At 45.2% G+C, this 13,498-nt stretch overlaps 1 protein-coding gene across 1 annotated transcript in view; it reads right to left on the bottom strand.

Annotated features, from left to right (window-relative positions):
* Nucleotides 1-1,718: 1,718 nt before the first annotated feature.
* Nucleotides 1,719-13,498, bottom strand: part of NPFFR1 (neuropeptide FF receptor 1) — a 21,005-nt gene continuing 9,225 nt past the window's right edge. Inside the window, exons 3-4 of the mRNA XM_028729574.2 lie at nucleotides 7,832-7,931; nucleotides 1,719-5,394 (exon numbers count right to left, since the gene is read on the bottom strand). Coding sequence (XP_028585407.2) covers nucleotides 4,503-5,394; nucleotides 7,832-7,931 — 992 coding nt within the window. The 3' untranslated portion in view covers nucleotides 1,719-4,502. The remainder of the gene's footprint in view (nucleotides 5,395-7,831; nucleotides 7,932-13,498) is intronic.

The raw sequence follows: 13,498 nt of genomic DNA on the forward strand, positions 1-13,498 counted from the left end.
CCCCTTTTTGCAATACAAAAACGTCATAACTCGTTCATTTCTTGCTATGTAAAAAGAGCCTGGTGGATCAGGCCGAAGAGCCATCGACTCCAGCATCTGGCTATCATAGTGGCCCACCAAATACTTATGAGAACCCCCCAAATCCAAGGGACAAATGATGTGTTGTTGTAAATGTGCTAGCAGTTTTGTTGCTGGACAGCTAGGAGTGTTGCTTACAGAGGTTTGAATCACAGAACTGGACAGGGACCCTGAGGGTCATCTAGTCCAACGCCCCACAATTCAGGAATCTCAACATCTTTATCAACGACTTGGATGATGGACTCAAGGGCATCCTGATCAAATTTGCAGATGACACCAAACTGGGAGGGGTGGCTAGCACCGCAGAGGACAGGATCACACTTCAAAACGACCTTGACAGATTAGAGAACTGGGCCAAAACAAACAAGATGAACTTTAACAGGGAGAAATGTAAAGTATTGCACTTGGGCAAAAAAAAAAGAGAGGCACAAATACAAGATGGGTGACACCTGGCTTGAGAGCAGTACATGTGAAAAGGATCTAGGAGTCTTGGTTGACCACAAACTTGACATGATTCAACAGTGTGATGCGGCAGCTAAAAAAGCCAATGCAATTTTGGGCTGCATCAATAGGAGTATAGCATCTAGATCAAGGGAAGTAATAGTGCCACTGTATTCTGCTCTGGTCAGACCTCACCTGGAGTACTGTGTCCAGTTCTGGGCACCACAGTTCAAGAAGGACACTGACAAACTGGAACGTGTCCAGAGGAGGGCAACCAAAATGGTCAAAGGCCTGGAAACGATGCCTTATGAGGAGCAGCCAAGGGAGCTGGGCATATTTAGCCTGGAGAAGAGGAGGTTAAGGGGTGATATGATATGATAGCCATGTTCAAATATATAAAAGGATGTCATATAGAGGAGGGAGAAAGGTTGTTTTCTGCTGCTCCAGAGAAGCGGACACGGAGCAATGGATCCAAACTACAAGAAAGAAGATTCCACCTAAACATTAGGAAGAACTTTCTGACAGTAAGAGCTGTTCGACAGTGGAATTTGCTGCCAAGGAGTGTGGTGGAGTCTCCTTCTTTGGAAGTCTTTAAGCAGAGGCTTGACAACCATATGTCAGGAGTGCTCTGATGGTGTTTCCTGCTTGGCAGGGGGTTGGACTCGATGGCCCTTGTGGTCTATTCCAACTCTATGATTCTATGATTCTATGAACTAAAGCATCCATGACAGATGGCCATCCAGCCTTTGCTTAAAACCTCCAAGGAAGGAGAGCCCAACACCTTCTGAGGGAGTCCTTTCCACTGCTGAACAGTTCTTGGTGCCAGAAAGTTCTTCCTGCTGCTCTTTAGTTAGAATCTCCTTTCTTGTAACTTGAAGCCATTGGTTCGGATCCTACCCTTCAGAGCAGCAGAAAGCAAGCTTATGCAAGCACAATGCAGCTGTGTGTGATAATTGGTATGGAGAAATGATGAATGTAGGGGGTATAAAAGTAATGTGATTGTGACATACTCTAAACTCCCTAAGGGCCCTTAACATTTGCCCAATATGACATGTAGGAGAGCACTTTGTTCATCTTTGGACATATAAGCTAAACTGTTTCAAGTTCACGAGGCAGCTTCCTTCCTCTGCCTAGAAGCTGGCCGACCCTAAATGCAACAGAGACTTGCAGCAGCTACAATTATCATAATTTAAAGCATACAGCAACAGAGAGTATCTTTTATTTCTGGTACATTGTCAACAACTGTGTAATAGCATCATGACCACTTTTACAACACAGGACAGCTAATTTACAAAAATGGCAATAAAGAGTTCTGGTAGGTAGTCTTTAGTCACAGTGCAATGGAAGACAACAGACCAATACAGGCAGTAAGCACTTTGATTCAGCAAATGAATTCTCTTCTTGGGTTTGCCTTTGAGCTTCAATGATGCTTTCTTATACAAACATGCACACCCTCCATTTTCTTGGTTTTTTTTATTCTTTAAAATGTAGGGTTAGTGAAGGATACAAGCCATGAATTTGAAATAAGTAGAACTGCCATTTTATTTTATTTTTAATTTTTTAAAAAGGTCTCTGATCCAGTGCCTTTCACAGCAGCTTGATTTGAAACCATGTTTTTCTTCCTGTGGCGAAGAGCTTCATCTGCTGATTTCTGTAGATCAAGCTGCTGTTAAAAAGCAGGACAGTCTCTTTATTTTATCATTTGGCAACCCCATGTGGTAGAAATGCATCCCGTCCTGAAATGAAATGAGGATGTCATCTCCTCTCCAGGGTGGAATCTACACACATATGGGAAAAGTTTTGAAAAATACATTGAATTTTGCATAGCTCACTATCGCCATCTAGTGTCATATTTGTATATTGCACTTTACAGCACAGCTATATAATGTTTTGTTTGCAGCTGTGTAGCTGAGTCCCCAGTGTAACAATTAAGGAACAACAAGGTACTCTGCAAAGTTGTGTGAAAGGTGGGCTAAACATTTAAAGTCAGCATAATAAAATTAACGGAACACTGCCTCAACAACCCTTCGAGATTTTTTTTATTTAGTGTATCAACACCAACAAACATGCAGGTAGAGGTAATCTGACAGGTATTATATACCTGGACTTTCAAAAAGCTTTTACAAACTCTTTCAGCTAAGGTTCCTAAGGAGACTTAGTAACCGTGGGAAAAATAAACAGATAAAAGTACAGGTAAGTCCTCTAATGGGCATACAACAGGAAGCAGGGGTTGTGAGGAGATAGATAATTTCCTTCATTGTTAAAACTAAGAGACAGATTCCTCTAAGAATATGTTTTGGGGCTGGTGTTATTTAACTTATTCATAAATAACACAGAGTCATGGCTGAGCAGTGAGGTAGATGACACCAACTTGGTCACAATCTCTCCAAGAGAGTGAATGGGCAACAAATTGGCCAATGAGATACACACATCAACGGTATTCAAGTTTAAAGTGATGCATATTAACTCCAAAAATCCCAACCAAATCCCTGACTGGATCTGGCTGTGCTGCCGTCATTTAAACTTGGCTCCTGGCAACATAAATAAAATGGGTACCCCACACCCACCCCAATAAACTGGGAACATAAACAACATTCTCTGCCAACACTGTAGGTTTTGAAATTGCTTCTCAAAATTTACCGGTAATATATGCTAGCTGGGAATCTCAGATTCCAGACACCCCTTCCTACAAAAACAAACAAAACAACAACAACCAAAAAAAACCCAAACCCTGGCATCTGATCACATAGAAGCAGCAACTGTGACATAACATTAACATTTGAATCATTCTCGGACAGTCTCACAAAAGTTAATGGATCAATTATGGGGCTGATATAGAGTAAGTGAATGGTCTGCATGTGTGTGTGCTCTAAATACTGTATCTTCCTGTTTCCTGAATGGAGGCTTTTCTTCCTCTCACTTGTCACTCTTACCTTGCTTTTATTGTTGAGGTAGCACAACAAGCAGTCTCCAACAGATGAGGTTGCTGACCAGTCACAGCCAACTGCGCTTCTATTTAGAAATCTAGTTCAGAATAATTGTTCTGTCTGGTTCCTCTATAAACACAGGCAGGGGCGTCTTACCCATAGATGTTAGTGGCGCGGGGCCCCAGGGCGCCAGATTTTGGAGGGCACCACAGGCTGAGTATCCAGGAAGGAGAGTCAGGGCATGCTCCCTTCCCTGCTCTGGGGCAGCCCTCTCCTCTCCTCTCAGCCACCCATTGGAGCGCGCTGTGTCCGGCTCAGGGAAGCCCCTTTGCGTCCCCTCCTGCTGGGGCTGCCTGGGGGCCTGACGGGTGCAATCGGGGGTGGGCGCGGGGCAGGGCAGGCATGTCTCTCCCACCCCTCTCTGGCTGCGTCACTGCCTGCACGCCTCCCTGCGGAGTCTGCAAGTGGAGCAGGGAAGCGCCCTGTGCAATCCCGGCACCAAGCAAGGATGGGACAGCCGACAAGGCACCTGATCTGCTTGCTGGCCTTCCTGTCGTGCGGACTTCCCTGGACAGGGGCAGGTAAGGGGCGCCGGGCACTTAGAGGGAGGCTTTGCGGGAGGCCGTCTGGGCTGCGATCCGGGCGCCTCTTACATGCAGCGCCGAGCACGTGTTGGACCACGCAATGTAAACGAGCCGGACCGAAGCCCCCCCCCCCTTAAAAAAAGGTCGACAACTCTGTGAGATATGCTTAAGACGGCCCTGAACACAGGCCTGAATCCCAACACCTCATTTGGAATATATACAAGGTTCTAAGGAGAGGAATAAGCATTTATAAATTGCAGCGCTTTATAAAAACTGGTGCGTGTCATACCGAAGTATCAAAACCCAGGATAAGAAGAGGAAGTTCCACAATGTCAAGTGCTTTTACTTAGATATCTACACCGACAATGGGTTTTGGTCTTGAAAAGCTTACTGGAAATGGATTTGGCTCACATGCTGTGAAAGTAATGTGACGATATATTGTATAATCAATCCATCAGCATCTCAAATATCCTTAGATATCCCAAGCTGGGATACTGACAGTTTTGGGGGAGCAACTTTTGCTGTCAAAGTCCTCCACCATCAGACCATGGTGAGCTACCCTTCCGTTCCTTGCAGGATACAGCCCTGTTCTCAAAAGGCTACTCTGACCAGACTCAGAGGGCTGTGCTGAGTCACTGCCTTGAACTTCGACAAAAATCCGATTGCGTGCCCCAAAAAGCAACCCACTGTTGGTCCTGTCAGAATAGGTGTTTTTGTGCTCTGTTTCCATGGAGCAGAGCTGGACTTGGAAGGCCTCCTGGAATCCTCTCCGGAAGTTCTCGTTGAAGTACCCGTAGATGATTGGGTTGATGCTACTGTTAAAGAAAGCCAGCCAATGGGCAAAGGGGAAAAAATAAACCGTGACGAGGTTGAGTTGATTCTCGGTGAGGTTCCCGTAGTCTGTCAGCAGCAATAAAGTCCAGAGGGGCAGCCAAGAGAGGGTGAAGAACAACGCCACAATGATCAACATGTTGATAACTCTGATTTTCCTCTTGGACACTCTCCTTCCCTCGTTCTCCTCCGACTGGGAGCCTCTAATGCTTGCGGATGACTTGAAGAGTTTGAAGGCAATCCGAGCGTACATAATCACAATTGAGGTGAGAGGGGCCAGGTAAATGTGAGAGAAAAGAACGGTTGTGTAGATCTTGCGCATCTCCTTGTCCGGCCATGCCTCCCAGCAGGTGTAGAGTGGGTAGGAATTGTTGTAGGCATCTAACATGAAGTGGTACTCATCCCGGGTGACGGTCAAGGTGACTGCAGAGGGGCACATGATGATTAAGGCTAAGACCCAAATTATAATGATGGTGACCAGAGCTTTCCTTAGAGTTAGCTTCTGCCTGAATGGGTACACTATACAGCGGAACCTAAGCGAGAAGAGGGGAAAAGCAATATATTCAGATACAACACTGGAAAAGCTATGAGAAACAAGCATTTCCTTCATGGTCTGCTGAGAGACTTGTGGGGTGTACTGTACCAGAACACAAGGGGTTTAAAGGGCCTTTTATAAGCGACATTTTGAGAAGGCAGTTTTCCTACATGAGGGAAAACTGCATCTCAGTTGTGGCTTTCTAGCTTTTCTAAAAGGAGATGATAATTTGAGGACAAAATGCCATTAAAAGGAAACGTATGAACTAACTTCAATAGACCCCCAAAGTTCTCATTAGCAAAAGCAAACATGAGCAGCTTGTGAAACTAATGCTGCAGCCAGACCTCAGTCAGGGGAACCTGGGCTCAGATTCTTGCTCAGACATGATATGAGTGGCCAATCAGCCCAACCTACCTCACAGGGTTGTTGTGCTGATAAAAGGCAGGGAGGGAAAACTATTTCTCCCTGAAGCCCTTGTTGGGAGAAGGGAGGTGCTATTCTAATTTCCACCCCACTTTTCAAATCTGGGATCCACCATTAGCCCAGACCTGTACTGTGGCAAGGCTCTATCTCTTCCTTCACAAATGACTGTACCTGGAGTGCCAGCTGGAGCTGGAAATAAGCGTTCTCTGATGCTTTTGAATTATGGTGCTGGAGGAGACTCTTGAGAGTCCCATGGACTGCAAGAAGATCAAACCTATCCATTCTGAAGGAAATCAGCCCTGAGTGCTCACTGGAAGGACAGATCCTGAAGCTGAGGCTCCAATACTTTGGCTACCTCATGAGAAGAGAAGACTCTATGGAAAAGACCCTGATGTTGGGAAAGATTGAGGGCACAAGGAGAAGGGGACGACAGAGGACGAGATGGTTGGACAGTGTTCTCGAAGCTACAAACATGAGTCTGACCAAACTGCGGGAGGCAGTGGAAGACAGGAGTGCCTGGCGTGCTCTGGTCCATGGGGTCACGAAGAGTCGGACACGACTAAACGACTAAACAACAACAACAACAACAACAACAACAAAATATACTGTGTATATGCCAAAATGGTTTTGAAGTGGTTTGCAACTATAAAATCAATAAACAAAATTCCATGCGTAATGAAATACACAGAGCAGCAAAACATTCTCAATTAAAATATACCGTAAAACAAAAGCCAGTTAAAAAGCATGACAATTAAAAGTTTAAAAAGAAATCAGGGAGTTCAAGGAAAAGTTTGTCTAAACAGGTAGGCATTCAGGAGGTAGTGGAATGCCAATAGTGATGGGGCCTCATATTTCAGCAGGGAGAGCATTCTGCAAAACTGGTGCCCCCAGTGGCGGGGAAGAGGGAAGCCTCCTCTATGTTACCACAAGCCAATCATCATTGGGTCATGACAAAAGTATCTGGGTTCCCAAAACTGGTTGTAAGGCTGGGCAGTGGAGGGTAGCCTTGGTCCAAAGTTAATTAGGACTTTGTATGTAAGCAGCAGGGACGCGGGTGGCACTGTGGTCTAAACACTGAGCCTCTTGGGCTTGCCAATCAAAAAATTAGTGGTTCAAATCCCCACAACAGGGTGAGCTCCCATTGCTCCATCCCAGCTCCTGCCAACCTAGCAGTTCGAAAGCATGCCAGTGCAAGTAGATAAATAGGTACCACTCCAGCGGGAAGGTAAATGGCATTTCCGTGTGCTGCTCTTGTTTCAGAGTTGTCTGCGACTGGACGTAACTGTCAGGGGTCCTTTACCTTTACCTTTTTATGTAAGCAGCAGAAACTTAAGTTGGCTTGGTGGCTAGAAGGCAGCCCAGTACAGATCCCTCAGCGTTGGCATGGCATGGGCCCAATAAGGAGCATCACCCAGGCTGTGGTGTTCTGTACTATCTGCAGGTGTCTGGGCAAGTTGCAAGGGAAGCCGCACATCAAGCACACTGCAATAGTCCAGATAGGAGGTTGCCAACATATGGGTCGCAATGGCCAATGACCTGACCCATGAAATCACACCCTGTTTTTGTCTGCATGAATTCCTGTTTAATTTTTTTTATATATATGCTGTATTTTTCCTGTTCTTATATGGAATGTTGCCTTTGAGCCAGTGTGGTGTAGTGGTTAAGAGCGGTAGTCTGCTAATCTGGGGAACCGGGTTCGCGTCTCCGCTCCTCCACTTGCAGCTGCTGGGTGACCTTGGGCCAGTCACACTTCCTTGAAGTCTCTCAGCCCCGCTCACCTCACAGAGTGTTTGTTGTGGGGGAGGAAGGGAAAGGAGAATGTTAGCCGCTTTGAGACTCCTTAAAGGGAGTGAAAGGCGGGATATCAAATCCAAACTCTTCTTCTTCTTCTTCTTCTTCTTCTTCTTTGTGTTAATGATACCTTTTACTGTTTTTATGCTGCATGTTAATTTGAGGTTTTTAAAAACACTAAGCGGTTTATAACCGCTTTGAAATAAATAGAACAAACCTACCTTTCCACTGCAATGGCCACCAGGGTGAACACGGAAGAGGAGACAGACATCCCTTGCACCAAGCCACTCATTTTACACATGGTGATGTCAAATGGCCAGCCTGGAATGATATGCAGAGTGTCAGCTGCAGTGCATTTCTTAACATTCTAGACCTCCTGAGAGGTAATATATAGCAAACACACAGTGATCGAACCCGAGCCTTCTCTGAGAGCTGCTAAACCATGTCTAGTTTGGACGCCAAGAATCGGAAAGGACTCTGGCATCATGGGATTGGCTCCCCAAACATGCAACGATATTGTAATATTTATTGGAAACTGGGGAAAAAAAATGTTTTCTGGGAAACGACCTGCAACCAGTGTAGCCTGACCAATGTGACATATAACCATTCATTGACAAACACAAATAAATGTCTCCAAATTATTCACAAGTTGCAAGTTAGCATCAAGTCCGTGTGGGAGATTCCATGCCCATGGGAATCACCATTCGGCCGCGGCAACCCCATCACGATTTGTTTCTTTTCAACCCAACGTTTATCCATGTTTCTCTCTTTTTCAAAGATGGGGATTTCATACTAATTATAATATCCTATTGCATCGCTCGGCCAACAAATTTTCTTTTCAGTTTCCCAGGCTCAGATCCAGCAATAACAAAGGTGCCAGCAGACCCTTTCAGTGGCTTCCTCTGGACTTTCATTCAGCACAATCCCATTTCCCATAGGGACACCATTCCCTGTGTTTATGGTGTCTACTTTAAATTATGTTTTGAAAAAAGCATACGCATTTTGTCTTCAAGATTAGCTTCAACCTTCTACACTACAGGGTAGTTTTGTTCCTTGAGGTGGAGTAATTTGGATTATCTACTTTAAATGCCCAAAGGTCCTGAGGCAGGCCTTATCTATCTTCCTGTAGCAAGCAGGACTGTGTTGCCCTTTAGAAATGTACCTCGGGTTAAGTACTTAATTCGTTCCGGAGGTCCGATCTTAACCTGAAACTGTTCTTAACCTGAAGCACCACTTTAGCTAATGGGGCCTTCTGCTGCCGCCGCGCCGCCGGAGCACGATTTCTGTTCTCATCCTGAAGCAAAGTTCTTAACCTGAAGCACTATTTCTGGGTTAGCGGAGTCTGTAACCTGAAGCGTATGTAACCTGAAGCATATATAACCCGAGGTACCACTGTACTCCCAAGCCTGTAAGCATGCTGCGTTCGGCCTTTAATGTTTTCAGCTTCCTCTAGATGTCTCCATTCACCATACGATCACAATCCCATTCATTTCTGAATAAGTCAGATTTGTGCAGGGCACCAGAGCTAGCTGAATGTGGTATCACTGCTACCCATTTAGAACTTCCTACTGTAAAAAAAGAAAAAGATTGACATCTCCTTCAAGAGAATGTGCAGAACACTCTCCTGCCCACACACACTTGCTGTTCCCTTCTAACACGGGTGTCTTATATGATGGGAGATATTGATTGATTAGGGACGCGGGTGGCGCTGTGGGTAAAAGCCTCAGCGCCTAGGGCTTGCCGATCGAAAGGTCGGCGGTTCGAATCCCCACGGCGGGGTGCGCTCCCGTCGTTCGGTCCCAGCGCCTGTCAACCTAGCAGTTCGAAAGCACCCCCGGGTGCAAGTAGATAAATAGGGACCGCTTACTAGCGGGAAGGTAAATGGTGTTTCCGTGTGCGGCTCTGGCTCGCCAGAGCAGCTTCGTCACGCTGGCCACGTGACCCGGAAGTGTCTCCGGACAGCGCTGGCCCCCGGCTTCTTGAGTGAGATGGGCGCACAACCCTAGAGTCTGTCAAGACTGGCCCGTACGGGCAGGGGTACCTTTACCTTTTATTGATTGATTAGACATACTCCGATCAGTAGAGAGAATATGGGCAAAGCTTTCTTTCCTTGTTTGGAAAGAATTTTCTAGCCCTTTGGACTGAAAAGATTTGAATGTGCAGAGGCAAGCCTTAGCAAAATCTCAGAAGCAAAGGAATTGCTGCGTAAGTGCAAGAGGGCAGGATTCCAGCGCTGCAATTGCACCGCTCCTTTCCATGCCTAGCAGATTCAGAACATATGCATAATGATGCTACTAATTATTATTTGTATCAGAAATTATGCAAATGTGCTTCGTTTTCATCATATATGCTGGTTGCTGATTGGAAAGATGGGTGTAAAGTTCTGCAGGAAACGTCAGAGAGCAAATAGTAAAGAGAACTAGCTAAATAGGGGAGTGAGCCACACATTTAAAAATATGTTCAGAGCTTTTGCTGCAAAATCTGCACTTGTTTTGAGAACAAACCTCTTTTTTGCTTTACTGCTGTCATGGCTCTCTCTTGACTTCCTCAGTGGCAGCAGAGTGAATCCTCAAAGTTACTGGTGCATTTCCCCCCCCCCCCCACTTGACAGCTGTAAGTGCTCAAGGTGATAAGAGGGTAAGTGGATAGTTGTCACTTGATGAGGAGGGGAAAGGTATACTTAGAGGCAACATACAGACCATCAATCATTACAGGAGGGGTGGGGGACAGAAGGAAAGCAGGAGAACGGACATAATATTTCACTAATCTCTATCTCCAAATGACAGCTTTTAGACCCAGAATGTTCAAAGAGACAGATGTGCTATAGGAACATAGAAAGCTGGCAAACTTTAGGTCCCTCCAGCTCAGTATTTTGTCTCTAGGGACTCTTTGTAGGCCTCCAGAATCTCAGATGCGTCTCTCTCAGTCATACCTGGAGATGCCAGGGGCTTTTTGACATGCAGAGCAGGTGCCAAACCACTGCCCTACCACCTTTCCTTCCCATAATAAGCTGCCTTGTCAGACCACTGGTCCATCTGCCATGACATTATCTACAGGATAATGTCAAGCAACTCTCCAGGGGTTTGGAAGGTTTTTCCCCCTCAGCCGTACCTGAAAATACTGGGGACTGAAACTGGGTTGATATTCTATCTGCATCGCTGTGGCCTGTAATTGGGAATGGTGCTAGTCACTGTAAACCCCAAAGCTCAAATTGCTAAATTAAAAAGCATTCGAGAAAAATCATTCCACTGTGTATTATTTTATTTACTATAGACCACAGGCTAAACACAGTGGAGTTCAAAACCTATTTTTCTGTTAGCAGAACCGTCATGTTGGATCGACTTTCCTCAAGGGCAGTTTGTCCACGATGGATCAATTTTTTTCATTGCAGTCCAATTCACAGCCTTCAGAGAACACAGGCTAGTCCCTGCAGTACCCTCCCATTTCACATAAGGCTTCACGTGTGAACTTATTGCGCACCCAAGAACATTTCCCAGAATCCTCTGCAAGGTGTTACTGTTGAATGGTCAATGTGAACCAATGTGGAATAGGTTCTCTGAAGCCAAAAAATGGGGAAAGTACTGATACGGTAAAGCAGGGGAGGTGAACCTGAGACCCTCCAGATGTTGTTGGACAACAAATCTCATAATCTGTGACCACTCGCTGTGCTAGCTGGGGCTGCTGGGAGTTCTAGCCCAGCGGCCTCTGTTGTAGAAACACAAAGACCATATAAATAAAGGAAGAGCTTCGACATCTACAAGGAAGGTACCATCGTTAACAGCAAGTGGAGGTGGCGATGGGGAGAAGCTATTTGACTTCAAGAGCAAATGAAGATGTCAGCAAGCCCAGGGGAGCTTCTAGCTGAGACAACTCACACTCAAGACTGGGGTGACTTTTTAGAGACAGACGTAGCAGCTTAAACAACAGAGCCTCACTCAAGGTACATATCACCACTTAAATGTGTTTTGTTTTTTTAATTCTCCAGTAAGCCAGGGGACCTAATGGCACCACTGCAGGGAATTTGAATTGGTATCCTGAATTTCCAGATCTTAATGTGTAAATAAAAATGTGTACATTAAACCAGGTATTCAGTGCTAATGTTACTCAGAGTGCACTCACTGAAGTTAATGGGCATGATTAAAGTAGGTTCATTGATTCAAATGGGCCTACTCTGAGGAAGACTAGCATTGACTACTACCCATAGACAGCTGGATACATAGGGTGGAATTCAAAGAAACCTTTCTTTTGCTCAAGCATTCCTGCTTGCCAAAGTGAACTATCCTCTCCCCCCCCCCCACATGCTATTCTGGGGGTTCTCCTGACCCCTCCCAGAGCTAATTTCAGGGGTGTGGGTGACGGGGGGGAGGGAAAGCCCCGCTGTGCAAGTGAAAGTCCTTGTGCACAGCTTCCAGTAACAGGGCAGGTTAGGTGAATCCCATCCTTCATTCACTAAAATCAGAGAGGGAAATTGAAGCTATCCTCCCCTGGGAGCTGGGGAAGCAGTAGCAATCTCGTAACTGGCATGTAGCTCATTATTCTGTTGATTAAAAGGATACAGTGTGGAATGGGGTCTTTTAGGCACAGCTCTGAAGTGCTAATAGCAGTTCAGAAACATAAATATGATTTTAACAAATTAAGGTTTTCAGCCGTTGACAGGGCCGCCCGGCTGAGTCGGAATGTGCCTGCCTGCTCTGCATAATAATTAGTCAGAAAGCTGATCTTGTTTTAAGTACAAATTAGCTTACAAGAGTGCAATGCCAGGGTTACCTACTGCAGCAAAAACAGAGATAGAGGCAGCCGGTAGCGTAATAATATCCGTTTCCAAAACTCCTTTGTATCTTTTTGTGCTCATCTCTCAGGCTCTTAGCACTTGCTGCTTTCCGTGGTGAAAATGGGCCTGCCTTTGCTCCCTTTCGTTTGGAAAGCAGAAATGTGAATCATAACATAATTTCGGAACGGTGTTTTTCGAACACACATACATGGAGCATTAGCTTTAAGCACGCAGCTTGGCTTCTTTCCTATTGCTGCTTTCAGGACTAAAAACAGCAATGGCTCAGTCCTGCAATCCAATCCAAAGTCCCATCAGAACATCCTTAGATTTGGCATTAGGCAGAGCTCAGACTTGCCTAAAGAGAAATATTCAAGGGTCATTTACAGTGAGATAAGCTCCACTGAGGCCAATCAGATTTCTCCAGTCTAACTGATCAATGAATTGCCCCCTAACTGGTTTCTGGCATGCTGCTATACTGACATGCTCCACTGGAATGAGGAATTATGCTAATAAGGTACAGTATTTGATGTTTGGGCAAAACATCTCAGGCATTTCCATATCTTATCTGCAGTTCTCCATAAGTAGTAGCTTGCATCTTAACCTTTCATTATCACATTTCTACCTCCTTGCTGGTTAAAAGGGATAAGAAAAACAAATCGCTTGTTGACAGCTATCTCCCAACGCCATTTCACTGAATATCCCAGAGTCTAAGGAATATTAGACATAGTAACGTCTATGAAATATCGGCTGAGATTCAGAGATCTGCATAGGCTTACACAAGTGACTTGCTTCAGCCTGGCAGAATTGGTGGCTCCTTCTTTGAATGGGTGATGGTCATGCCTAGTATGGAATAAGAATCCATTTTGGCTCCGCATGTTCCTTAGCAGATGTCAGACTCACAAGTTAAATTTGACATCAGGTGATTGAATGCTTTGAACTCCCAAAGTTGGGTTTTCAAAGCACTATACAGGATTTTTAAAGAAGCCCAAGCAGTGCTTTGAAGCACCTGAGGCTTCCTATTGTTATAAATATTCGGGGGGGGGGGGGGGACTAAACCCTAGAAATTAATAAATCATAGGATTTTGATTATTTCGGATATGAAAGGAGAAATACAAAC

The sequence above is a fragment of the Podarcis muralis genome, chromosome 6, assembly GCF_964188315.1.
Source record: "Podarcis muralis chromosome 6, rPodMur119.hap1.1, whole genome shotgun sequence".
NCBI classification, from domain to species: domain Eukaryota; kingdom Metazoa; phylum Chordata; class Lepidosauria; order Squamata; family Lacertidae; genus Podarcis; species Podarcis muralis.